Consider the following 13862-nt stretch of genomic DNA (forward strand, 5'->3'; position numbering starts at 1 on the left):
TTTCAGAGTTGATGAGAAGAGTTCAGTGAACTTGCTGAGTCTGAAATCTTTAAAATGGTTGTGATAGGAACCAAACGTCTGAGCAGTTTAATGCCTCACATAAAAACACACAAAATAGTTACACAATGCCTGAAGTGTAACGTTTTTCTACCATAGTTTTAAGATAAGGAGTTGACCTTAAATGCATTTTTAAAGTAATGGAAAACAGGTGCTTTTCAGGCAAAATAGTCGTGGAAGAAAAACCTTTTTGTCAGATTTACCACTCTTACCATTATCAACATTACATATACTTGGTCATATAGATGGTTTGAAAATGGCTATCTGCTTTGTAGACATTGCAACTGTTCCTATCACCACCATTAGAAAAAATCAGAGTTTCTAAGTTTCTCTGCAGTGCAGCATTTTCCATCAAACACCAAATGACTTCCGCAGAAAATTTCAATATTCTTTATTACTATGAATGCAGAAGTTAGTATTTAGTAAGTTATTCAATCAAGACGCTATAAACAACTATTAGCTATAAACAGCTGAGGTGAACAGATAAACTTGTAAGTTTGTCGTGAGGATTTCTTTCCTTTGGAAAAAATTTTCTTTGACCCCCGGGCACATTAAACAACTACACACAATGGAACTGCCTAAATATTCAATAAATACTGACACTGATATATCCCTTAATATTTTCCCCCTTCTCAATGGCGCAATGAAAATAACAGAGCCAAAACATACAATAATTTTTTGATAAGTGGGAGATTTATTGTGCATTAATCACAGTTGCCTAGGTTTTACAGCTTGACAAATTATTAAACAGTCAGCAGAAATGATATTATTCAGCATGGACAAAAAACAAACAAGCAAACAAATAAACTAAAACATGTGATGACAAAAAGTGCTAGCGGTCAGTTGATCTCAATTATTTTCATTTAGACATACAATGGTCTGTCCAGTTCAAGATCATATAAGCAAGGATGGTTTTACTTTTAAAAATCACCACTAAAACATCACTGAAGGTAAAAGAGCTGCCGCATAGAATCTTTTTTCCCCCAACATAATTTCACAACTAAAGTAGCTCAGATACATTTAGATGTAGGTTACAGTAAGAGTGTTAAACTTACCACTGAGGGTGAGTTTCTTGGTTCAGTACCAAGCCTGGAAGAAAAGTTTCCTAACAGGAGATTTTTTGCTCAAACTAATGCTAACTTCGGGATTAGGCCTCTAAATGTGGCTCATAGAAAGCGGCCCATTAGCTACGGTTTAGGTGCACAAATACATTTGGGGTCTATTATCAAAAGTTCTACTTAGAAGCTTTTAAGTTGGACATTCGGCATGGCTTTGTGGAGAGGTAGGGAACGCAGTTTCAGTCAACTGTGCGAAAGTAGTTACATGGCTGTCTCTACTTTCCAGCAGCTCTGTGAAGGCTTGGGTTACAGTGGATAGTACAGTACGTCTCCAAAATTCTTCTTGATTGCCTGAACCATAATGTTAACCATACCGTCACTGCCTTTCCAGAGGAGGTGAGTTTGATCCATTAATCCTCAACGTCAAGAGTAATGTAATAACTGTGCTTCCCTTCTTTCTTGGTGAAAAAAACAAACTAAAAGTGAACTCAGTACAAACACATGTGTTTAGACAGGTACATTCTTTGGAGACATTCAGGAGATGATTATAATTGGCAAAGGTTTAATTACAGATTGATGGGTTTCTGCTAAAGATAAAGTGCTTACATTTGTACATCCTTCATCACCATGGTCTTCATCTTATATCAACAGTGGCTCACTCCTTTTGTCACATTCAGATCAGGTTTTAAACACGTCACTGAACATTCACCCTCTCTGCTTTCCTCCTCTCTGCTCCTGTACGGACCTCCCTCCGGAGCGTATATTACTGCAGCTTTGTCTGTTCTGGAGCCATCTGACAAGTAAGCAGTCTTTTAAAATGAGTCTGTAAGAAATGTCGAGTGAGAAGAGTGGCACTTAATGATGATGTCATCCCACGCTTGACACGAGGTAAGAGTCAAGATGAGGAATACGACTCTGAAAAGCAGGAGGAAGGGGAAGAACGCGTACATCTTTCCTGCCCGCTTCCTTCGGTTCAAATGGAAATGGATTTTATTTGGTTTTGCACCCCTTCCTTAGCAGGCGGGAAGTAGGGGCATGTCCTGATTTGCTTGCCAGTGGAGAATGGACCCAGCTCGTCATGTCTCTGACTCCGCTCCCGCCAACGGGATGACAAACACCGTGATGTCATCACCTGATCCCAGTCTGTCATTGGGCAGCCGCCAGCCCCGTTCTTTCAGAACACCTCGCGACCTCATCAGGAGGTCCTGAGCTGCCAAGGTGTACCTTTAAGATGGATAAAACAGGAAATAAGTATTTTTTCTGCACTTAAACATACTGTTTTTGTGGTGTTATAACATAGGCTATTTGTAATCCCACACTTGATGATCACAGGCGAAACTGAGACATGTCTGCACAGTGGCATCTAGTGGCGAGTCTAAAGCAACACAACCCAGGCAGCCATTCTTTAACTTATTTTCAGTGGTGGTGATATGAACCAGCAGTTACAATATATACAACACAAATACAGCCATTGTGTTGACTATCCAAAGTGAACAGTGAATCAACACATCTTATATGTAATGTTGACAGTAGTAAAATAGTGATACATCTGGAAAAAAGATGAGTGCCATGTACGTCATGAATAGCTTTTAAAAATATGGCTTAAGCTGAAGCCTGAAAACAATGACTTAATCATTGGGTAGTGTATTTGTAATCATTTCATGTGATATTTTTCTGTGGGGTAACTTTTATAGAGATTAAACATTAAGGACATTTGGTTCCTATCACCACCACTGCGAACAATTCTGACTTGGTAAATTTCTCAAGAATAGCCCCTTCACATTACATTTTAAACATCTTAATGATTTAATTATGAAAAAAAATGTTTGAATGTTGAATCCTGAATTCCCCCTTACACCAACTGTTATGAAAGGTTTGGGAACTAGTATTTTAAGTGTTTTCCATTCCAGCCATTGATGCCCCATATATATACTCTATCCTAGCTCCCCATACAGAAGACTGAAGGGGTCCCTGAGTTCTGCACTGCTTTAGGCCATAAAACAAGAGTAAAGTTTGGTGGCTGCAATTAGTTTGGTCTTTGTAGTGCATGTCAAGCAGGCAGGTTATTAAGAAGATGTCAAAGGTTAAAAGCTTACCGCATTGGGTCATTAGGCTCACAGCGGGAGAGAAAGGTTGTCACTGCATCCGCTACTTCTCTGTCGGAGGTCACATCCCACAGCCCATCAGTTCCCATAATGATAACATCATCAGAACCGTGCTTGTGCTCTGAAATGTTGTACACTTTCACCTAGACAAATAGAAAACAAAGGAAACAGGATATTAGCATCAATATACAATGAATATATGAATTTCATGTTCTCTGCTCTGACTCTATAAAGCTACTGTTCTGAATAGAGAAGAACTACAATAATGGATCTTTAATTGCAGTTGTCCTGAAGTCAGTGCAAGGGGGGCTGGATGATGGAGGGAATGGGCAGATGTAATTCCATGACACACCTCTGGACAGCAGGACAGGAAAGGTTTGATGTGAATGTTGGAATTGTACACTTTCAGGTCATGATCGCCTAAACCACGTGTTACTCCAATAGTGGCCATGACTCGGGCCTGTGAAAGAACACACACACACACATACACACACCGGTCGGTTACTATGGATACAGAAACATAGATTATTTGAGGGTCTTATAGACAGAAATCATACTCTGCTTACATCAGTGACCAAAAAGAAATCTCAATTTTTAAAAACATCTTTCCTCCACATAATGGGAACATTTGGTCCCCAAAAAAGGTGCAACTGAGACTGAATAAAGGCACAGAATAAACTCAGCTGCACTTTGACTGCTAGTACTCTCTCTGATATCCTTCAGTTTCTCTGTCTCATGTGTTAAGACATAAACCACCTCTGACTAGTCCAGGATACTATAAATTGAAAAAATACTTCTTTTGTTAGGATACCTTTTTCCCTTCTCCATAAATGAGTGGGAACTTGAGGTCATCTTCCACAATTGTCTTGTATGCCCTGCAGTGACAAATTTAAATGTGACATCACATACGCAGAGTCAAAAAAGGAAAAAAAAACATGTAGCTACAGACCTATTAACTAATTAATGTATTCTTGTATCAAAGCATGTTGGACCTCTTAATATCACTCACCACCCAGTCATGGTGTGGTCTCTAAAGAGCATCTTCTTGCCCAGCTCCTTGTGTTGTATGCGTCGGGGAAACTCAATGTGCGTGAACTCATTCCCAAGCAGTTCTGGTTTAAGGAAGCCCTAAACACAGTGACATCAGGAACATGAGACAGTTGTGACTGGAAGTCATCTGAATAAGGGAAATGATACTGATTAAACATCTGATCTCCAGGTTAGGAATCTTCAGCCTGCTCTATAAGTCTAATGGCAAATTTACTAGAGTAGCTAGCCTGGAGCTGCTAATTAACAGTCTACTGGCACTTTGTGCTAAGAGGGTGGACTGTTATCTACTAACAACTTCCATACAAATGAACACAGAGCAACTTCGTAATTAACATATGACCAGCACAATATAAATCCCTGTGTGGTTTATAAGTTTTCTGAACGAAAGCTTGTTTCTGGCAAATAGGAGAAAAAAAGTTTTTTTGCTCTTCTCTTTGGTTCAAACTGTGACACATTAGGTCAAAATAATGACTTAAAATAAAGTAAATGAAAGTATGTAAATATTTTGACTTATTAAGTCAGCAATTCAAGAAAATAAATAATTATTTTGACTTTCTATTTGGAAACATTCATTCATTCATTCTTGGCCAGTAGCCTGAGTTGAACATCCATGCATGCATTTGGAAATCATGCATTATTATAAAATCCCTGTTTAATTTTTACTGAGCAAGTAAATCTTCCCCCAAAACAAATTCAGATGTTGACAAACTCATATCTGTGAAACTCTAGGCTTTTAGGCTGCATTCCTGAACCTTAATTTACCTATCATTTCGAAACTGTGGTGATGCTAGCTGTCCTGTTTAGACACAGTGATAAGTGTTCTCATGAATTGCACAGTGTGATAATTCTCCCATAATAACACAACAATTCCCAAAATGTTTGAATATATTGCATATAATTACAGTAATTATTGACTAGTAAAATATATGTCTATCACTGCCTAAACCATGGCTGCATCAGCAGGTGTGGCAATAAATGCAGTCGGCAATAGCGATGGAAATAAGAATTCAGCTGTGTGATGGCTTCATTTTTGAAAATGATGTTTGCACATTTCACTTAGAATGATTTCCATCTAGATTTTAAATTAGCCCCCGGTGGTAAAGTTGGAAGTGAACCCAGCTATGTAGTTGTGAGATGAGGTGAGAGATGAGGAGTCTCACCAGATACTGCAACCGCTGCCTCTCGCTCTCTGGCGTAAACTCATTGGACATGGGAATAACCTCATCATTGCGGACAATTATGGCTCTGAAAGGAAATAAACAACTCAGTTTATGCTTCGAAGAAAATAGTTTTATCAATGTGCAGCATTCAAAAAGTCCTGTTGGTCTGGAATGAAGATGTGCTCATTTCAGACGCATGTCAGATTTTTAAGACTGAATCAACAAAGAATTCAATTATCTTGAACAAATGTCATAAATAGACTGAAATGGAACAACTTAGAGTTTAACTCATTGGAAACAAAGGACATAGGAATGACTTCATCATCCAAGACCATTATGGTGCTGAGAGGATATAAACAGCTCAAGCTTTGAAGTGTACATTTTAATCAACCAACTGCAACAGGACTGCATCCTTTTGTTTCTGTGTGAAGAAGCGCTCATTTCAGACTAGTTTAAGAAACTTATTTTGACTGAATCAACACTGAAATCAATTAAAACCCTCAATGAAAATCATCAAGAGACTGAAAGAAACCCAAAAGAGGGACATTTTAAAAATGATAGACGTGTAAAATTTTAATTAAATTATAATTATAGTCCTCTTACCTGCTGTCTCCTGCATTTGCTACATAGAGTTTCCCCATTAAATGCACAGCAGTCAAGGCACAACATCCACCGGAAATGCTGTAAGATGCTTTCTCTTTCTCAATGAGGTCATCCTGCGTGAGGGAGGAAGAGACACAAAAATATCACCTAGACTCATAAGGCACAGTGCAGGAGCTGGTATTTGAACATGGCTCTGTAATCCAGCATGATGTATTTGGAATAAAAAAAGACTAAAAGTTATAGTGCATAATGTCAGCTTTAATTCAAGGTCGTTTACAGCTATAACTGGTAAACTATGCAGAAATAACTGGCCCATTTCTACATATACTTTATTTTATATTTTATATACAACAGAGATAACAAAAGGTCTTGAGTTGACTCCAGATGTGGCAATGGCATCATAAATCTGCTTTTGTCTCTAAACATCAAGAACAAATAAATGTGATACCTAGAAATCAGAATAAGGCTATCAGAAACATGGCTACAACATTTGGTGCCCCAATGTGTCAAACTGTTTAGTACAATGTCAAGAAGCGACAATGCACTTGTGATCTCAGCAAGAGCAAGAAAACTAGCAGGCCATGGTAGTAGATGACCAAAAATTCATCATGAAGAGGCAAATACACCAAGATGACCTCAGGGGGTTTACCATAAGATATGAAGCAATGGTAAGCCTCAAGAACAGAAAGGCCAGATTATCTGCCATAAGGGCCAGAGTCCAGCACAGTTTGGTGATTTTCCTGCTTAAACACACCTGCTTCAACTCATCAGTTAATTACCAGCTTCAACTGATGTGGTTTTGAGCAGGGAAATCGCCAAACCATGCTGGACTCCAGCTCTCCAGGACCAGAAAGTAATGACCCATTTCTAAAGACTTCCTTTTGTATCTTTTTAACAAATCATTATATAAATAGTTAACCTGTACCACAGTGATGGAATGCGGAAAATGTGGAGTAAAGAAGAACTGCATGAAGAACTTGCCACCATGTTTCACAGAACAGTTATGGCTTCCAGTGCAACTGGTTCACTTGTCTGTTCTGATGAACATATTCTGGGTCAAAAAGTAAAATGTTCTTGACTGGTCAATCACCTGACCAGAGCCTCACTGAGCAAGCATTTCCCTTTCTGAACAAAAGACAAAAAGACTCCTCCACAAAGCAAATATGAACTAAAATGCCTGCATGACAGGCTTCGCAAAGGGAAGATACTCAGCTTCTGGTGATCACTGGGGATAACATTTATTCAAATAGTTTTGGTCCCCTTAAATGGTAGCATTACAAAAAGGCCTGTGATTCATACACAGTTCACCTAACACAGATGTAATATCTTCAAATAAACTGTATCCCTGTAGTCACTGCTTCATTTAAAATTCAATGCACTATAGAAAAAAAAGTCACTGTCCAAGGACTAGACTGCAGAATGTGAGAAAGATGTACACAGTGATAAATAAAGCTTGCCTGAAATGGATAGCATAAAATATTAGGGTAAAACATCTCACTGCCCAGAGCCCCATGGTCTCACCATCTGTTTGAAGGCATTCTCTATGATGCCCATCACCAGGCTCTCCAGACTGACCACCTTCTCCATGTGGAATCGATCTGCACACGCATCCTGGTCCTCTGCATCCAAACAGGCTCCTTTCTTCTGGTCAGCCTGGTAGGGGCTGCCGTTTTTAGCCAGGCAGATGGGTGGTGGGCTACTTTGATTCTCTATGAGATGAGCCACTTCACACAGTCGGTCACGGATGAGACGATGGAGAAGTTTGGAGGCCATCAGGGCAGCTCCTGAGCCAGCATGACCGTCAAATACACCCCAGAAGTGCATGGGGATACCCGTGGTGTCCTGGAGAGGCAAAAATAAGAGAGCGATGAATTAGGGAGAATTCATATATAAAGAGTCAAGAAGGGATATTTATCCCACCCATATATAATATACACACTGGAACAAAACGACATCACCTTAATGCGACATACAAGGTCCCTGTTTACTGGACCACACAGTACAAGTGACCAAGACTACAGAAACACAACGTGTGGTCTCCCAGTAAGAATGCTTGTATTCTGCATTATTTTCATATTTTTTACAAAGTTATAAAATGTATATCAGCATAACAATTGAGTGACACATAGAATGTTTGAAATATTTACATGAATTTCAGAATTTCTTAGTATTTGTTATGTCCACCGTTTAGCTTTAACTGGCATGGATTCCACCAGTGTAAAAGCCTGTGATGAGTAGTAGATCAAAACATGGTTGATGGAACAGATCTGACCTATTTGTACAAAGGCCTCAACATGGTCAATGTTATAAATTTGCCTAAAGTTGAATAGTGACAACAGAAAAAGTGCAGAGCCTTGAATATTTCTTCTTCATTGGTTTTATTTTTTCAAACTTCTAGAATTTTCTGTTGTTTATTTCCAGATTTAAATGAAACAAATCCTGATTTTCAATGTACTGTCAGACTTTTGGACCCTGCAATGAAAAAGGACAGAGCAGTAGAAGTTTGCAATAGTGCAAAATCACAAACAATAATTACAAAGGACACGACAGATAGCCCAGTAAAATGTATGAGATGTTTAATGTATGTAAAAACATGGAGAATATAAATGCTTAGGTTAAGAACATCCACTGAATTAAAGAGATCGCTTAAGAGGGAATCAAACATTTGTTTTCCAAATAACAAAAGTAAAACAAAGTAAACTGCACATTGCACACCCAAAGAAAATGTGTGTATAACATGCAGCATTATCTATGTTTAATACCACAAGGGGGCAACTAACTAGACCTGCCCCCTCACTGACTCTGGCAAATACTTGATCACAAATCACAAATTTCCTGACGTGGCCTGTTGACAGGATTAAATCAAGAGATTAAGAAAATCTTTCTCATGTTTGTGAGAACGACAGAAGGCAAGTTTGTAAGGCTGCAGACCCAACTCCACAAAGCTGTGACCTCCACAGCAACGAAACATCTTACCTGTATTCTTTCCATTCTCTCTCTGTATTCTATCCATCAGTTAGCAGCAAAAGGGTGAAGACTGCCCTAACAGATAAGATAATTATGTAACTGATTCAACAGTGGAGATATGGGAAGGTACAGGAAGAGAAGAGAGCAGACAGGTTGAATGTGGGGGGTATTGATCAGTCAATTATAAGGAGTCACCTTCTATGACTGATCTTATGTGTGTGTGTGGGATGTATGTATAAAGAGGTTTAAAGTACTGGAAAGATAAAGTAGCAGTCAGAGTCTTAATAGTTCTGTCAGTAGTGTCATTGTGTGGACATCTGAGGGGAAACCCCAATCGATAATAATACTAATTATAATAAAAATTCATGATGCATGAAACTGTATGTGTGTGTGTGTGTGTGTGTGTGTGTGTGTGTGTGTGTGTGTGTGTGTGTAAGTTGGCAGAGTCGGAGGGTATGTGAGTTTACTACAAGCATACATGCCCTGAACACTAAGTCCTTCCAAAAACACACACACACACACACATACATATACACACACAAAGTGGATCATGATGGATCATGAATACTAACTGACAAACACCTCCCTGTGTCATATGATACTTTCAGAAGCAGGACAACAAGCCTACAACAATGATAAAAGTATACAGCTGTACACAAATGTTTGAACAGCCCCACATGGTTTGGTTGATTTTCTAAGTGAAAATAAGTTAATACACCCTCTACAGACACATTGAATATGACATTTTTCTGCACATTTTAGTGCATAATTACTATTTATCTGCTGAGTTTAACATACTGGAAAACCATACAACACAAACTATAAAAAGTGCCATATCTTTTGCACCGGCCACATTTTATATTTTATTTTTTCCTATGTGTGAAATTTATCAAATAAACAGTAAACTGTGCACAGAATGTGTTAATTTATTTTCAGAAAAACAATATGTAATTTGACCAGAGGTGCAAAAACCTCTGCACATGATTATAAATTATTGTTTTTTAAAAAAAATAATTTTGCAGGAGAAGCAAAAAAAAAAAGTCTTGTAAGTGTAACATGACTTCATTTTAAGTCAATCTGGACCATTTAGACTGGTCCCTTTGTTATAAAATTTAGACACAATATAATCAGCAGTTTTTTTTAATGAACAAGGGCAAAAATATACAAGCAGGGGTTAAATTGAGCCGGTGAACATCTGGGCGGAGCTCTGACACCTTTGGTATTGCTGAACGTCAAATGAAGCTGAGCTCTGGTTCCGTTACTTGATGGAAATGTAAATCAGTTCCAATAAAATCCTCATGAAATCAATTTAATTATTGGCTGTGATAAACTGCACCGAAAGACCCGAACCTGAGTCTGGACTAACTTTCTGATATTGTGCACAACAGGCAGAATAAAAAAGACTATGTTTAACAGATGCTCTCAGTCCAGCTAGATAATGTAAATCTGCACTGAGGCTAGTTTAAACTATTCACCAGCACTCATGCAGGGGATTGTGTGTCTGTTGTGCACTCATACAGAAAGTTGCAAAACCCACAGATAAAGATTTTAGAAGATAAAAGAAGGCTATGGGGGAAAAAAAACAACAACAACATCCGAGTGTCACCATAAGAGAAGCCTTTGAAAACATAACATCCGAGTGTCACCATAAGAGAAGCCTTTGAAAACATAACATCCGAGTGTCACCATAAGAGAAGCCTTTGAAAACATTATATCCGAGTGTCACCTCTTACTTGTAATGTAAGAGCTGACATGTGGACCATATTGAGCTGGACTTGTCATTATAAATGTCATTAAAATTTGATTACATAAAATAATACAGCACTTCTGTAATTTGAGAATTCCTCAGTTATACACAAAAAGAAAAAAATGAAGAGAGTCAAAAACATATTTATAGTCTCACTGTTGCAGCAAAACCTTCACCAAACCTTCACTGTTGGAACAAGACCTTCTCCAAAATAGTCACTGGCTGTTACATGAATTTTGTAAATGGGTTTCAACTGAGTGGCAGGATGTGTTACATTATGCAATTCAAGTGCACTTTTGCTACATGTCAGTTTCAAACTACTCAAGTTGCATTTAAGTTTCATCATGAAGAAGCCAGCCTTAGAAAAAATATTACTTTAGATTTGTGTTAGATGTAGGTGCTAGATTGCTAAGAAACCATATCAGGTATCATCAATGCTTAGCAAAACACTTATGCAAGGGTTAAGCGTCAGTGCAGCATTCTAACTGAAACTGTTTGTGGGTTTATGTGGGTGTGGGTTTCTGTGTGTGTGTGTGTGTGTGTGTGTGTGTGTGTGTGTGTGTGCTGGTATAGCACTAGCATACTCACCCCAGTGTCCTCTAATAGCATGGAGGCACGCTGTTGTTTACCACTGAGCTTCTTCACATACAGCACCTCGCATGAGGCCTGATCCTCATTCAGCATACTCTTCCCTGCATTTATCACCCTGGGAGAAAGAGAGAAAGAAAGAGAAAAAGAAAGAGAGAGAGAGAGAGAGAGAGAGAGAGAGAGAGAAAGAGAGAGACGGAGAGAGAGAGAGAGAGAGAGAGAGAGAGAGAGAGAGAGAGAGAGAGAGAGAGAGAGAGAGAGAGAGAGAGAGAGAGAGACGGAGAGAGAGAGAGAGAGAGTGAGAGAGAGAGATCTTCAGTGGAGTGACATTATTCACATTATTTCTATCAGTACATAATACACTGACTGGATTGTACTCGGAGTTATCCTCACGCAACCTTGCTAAAGGCTCAGTCAAGAATTCCTGAATGTAGGCCAGGGCTGCTCCAGGGACCGGTTCTGAATTAACTAACAAAGACGATATCATACATATTATGTGTTGTAATAGGTGCAACTGAGCAGAGTTATTATTGTTCAAAGGCCTCTGTTGCAGGACCAAAATCAGGCCTGCAAGCTGCAGCAATTGCTAATTAGGATTTTGGATTTCACAAGGATATAGTATATACTTTCACGACTCACTCTCTCCTTAGAGAACATCTACCAAAGTAAATACTGTTACCTTCAGGGACGAAAGCACCTACTACTGTTTCTAGCTGTACTGTTAATTTTTTAGATCACTAGACTCACAGGGTGGTAGTAGTGCCCCCCCCCCCAATGCTGTGAGGATTTCATTGCTTTGGGGCGCTTGTACCCCTCTAGCTAGTGATTTTAGGCTCAGGTGTGGCTGCTGCTCCTGAGTGTTCCATTCCTCCATGCTTTTCTGTGGAGATTATACAAGTTGTGTGTAACTGAACTGAACAGCTGTTACAGTAATCGGTTCATCTTAAAGGAACACTTCATCTAAAAAGAAGAATAATCAAACCCTCCCACATACTACAGCAGTGCCGCAGTCGTCTTTAAAGGGAGATTTTCCAATTTTGCATGCAAAGACTAGGAAAGCACCCTTCTGATGATGTATGTTGAAAGTGGGAAGAACTTTGATTTTTGGGGACTCAGCGTTTTGAAAGATTTTTTTTCTTTTTTGTAGCTAACATTATTGCCAGGAAGCAGATGATCATTACAAAGGAGAGAAATCAATACTTACACTACAAAACAGACTCTTCAGATGAGGAGGACAACAAGCACAAAGAAAAAGTCAGTAAGGCAGTTACCTGGCTTACCTAGATACTTCAGTGTGCCTTCTTTTCTAGGGCTGAAAGGGTAAATGTTTTTTTTCGGGCTAAATAAAGACAGAATCATTGTTTTCTTTTCAATTTTGTTCAACAGCCGAGATAAGAGTTAAACTAATACTGACTTGGTTATTTTTATCAGCCTCAGTGGCTAGGCTAACATTCAGGATCGGTTTCACATTGTATGATGTATTTGGGAAATGTATGCTGGGTATTGTAGCGACAGACCATGTATGAATGGAAACACGAAAATTCAAAAATAAAAAATAGGGGTATAATCCTGCATTACAGCATACTGCATTAAAAAAGTTAAACGTCTTGATAAGGTAAACACCCCAATGACTGCGTGTCACTGCCGGCCCACCCTTGGACCACCCAGATTATTGTCCTGTGTAAAAGGTCTAATTAGTTTTTCATCATCTCAAAAAGATTTTAAATGTTCACAACCTGAAAATACAACAGCACAAATATTCCAAAGTATTGAGAGAAAAAGGGTCTAATATAAAATGATTTTGTTGACAGTGTTGTTGCTGACACTGTGATAATTTGTTTATAAATACATTTATTCACTGCTGTATATTTATATGCATGGCAGTATATACGGCTTTACTTATAATGTTGTTGCTAAAAATGTTTATATATTTATAAAGGAAGAAAGGGTAAATTGGACTGTGAGTGTGGAATGAACAATGAAAAGTGGCATTTTGTCTAATACTCTGATTAACCACCTCCTGGAAAACACTGAGTGAAAAGCCAGTGTGCTGCCAGCTTTGCCGTCAGTGGGCCGATAATGGCCTGCCATTCTCTTGCTATCTTGGTTGTTGTAAGCCAGAATGACCCTCTAAAGTAACTGAATGCACTAATGTCTGGATACCTTTGAACATATAGTTTTATATATACATATACACACACACACACACATACACACACACACACACACACACACATACACACACACACACACACACACACACACACACACATATATATATATATATATATATATATATATGTATGTATATATATATATATATATATATATATATATATATATATATATATATAAATTTTTGTCATTTTTCTGTTTTTTGACATAATTTGAAAACAACTGTTACTCTTTACATTGTGTTTAAATTTCATGAAGAATGGACCAAAAGAAACAACCAGAACTGTTTGGAAAAAACTCTGGTTCCATGGACTTTCATTAAAAGTAGCGTATATTTTTCCTTCTCCTGTAA

The 13862-nt window shown here is 38.4% G+C and overlaps 1 protein-coding gene across 1 annotated transcript in view; it reads right to left on the reverse strand.

Annotated features, from left to right (window-relative positions):
• Positions 1-728: 728 nt before the first annotated feature.
• ppm1j (protein phosphatase, Mg2+/Mn2+ dependent, 1J) overlaps positions 729-13862 on the reverse strand; it is a 28725-nt gene continuing 15591 nt past the window's right edge. The window contains exons 2-10 of the mRNA XM_017697851.2: positions 11336-11453; positions 7555-7875; positions 6034-6146; positions 5431-5515; positions 4230-4348; positions 4032-4095; positions 3573-3680; positions 3212-3363; positions 729-2339 (exon numbers count right to left, since the gene is read on the reverse strand). Of these exons, the coding sequence (XP_017553340.1) occupies positions 2192-2339; positions 3212-3363; positions 3573-3680; positions 4032-4095; positions 4230-4348; positions 5431-5515; positions 6034-6146; positions 7555-7875; positions 11336-11453 (1228 nt within the window). The 3' untranslated portion in view covers positions 729-2191. The remainder of the gene's footprint in view (positions 2340-3211; positions 3364-3572; positions 3681-4031; positions 4096-4229; positions 4349-5430; positions 5516-6033; positions 6147-7554; positions 7876-11335; positions 11454-13862) is intronic.

Source organism: Pygocentrus nattereri, chromosome 26 (genome assembly GCF_015220715.1).
Source record: "Pygocentrus nattereri isolate fPygNat1 chromosome 26, fPygNat1.pri, whole genome shotgun sequence".
Lineage (NCBI taxonomy): Eukaryota > Metazoa > Chordata > Actinopteri > Characiformes > Serrasalmidae > Pygocentrus > Pygocentrus nattereri.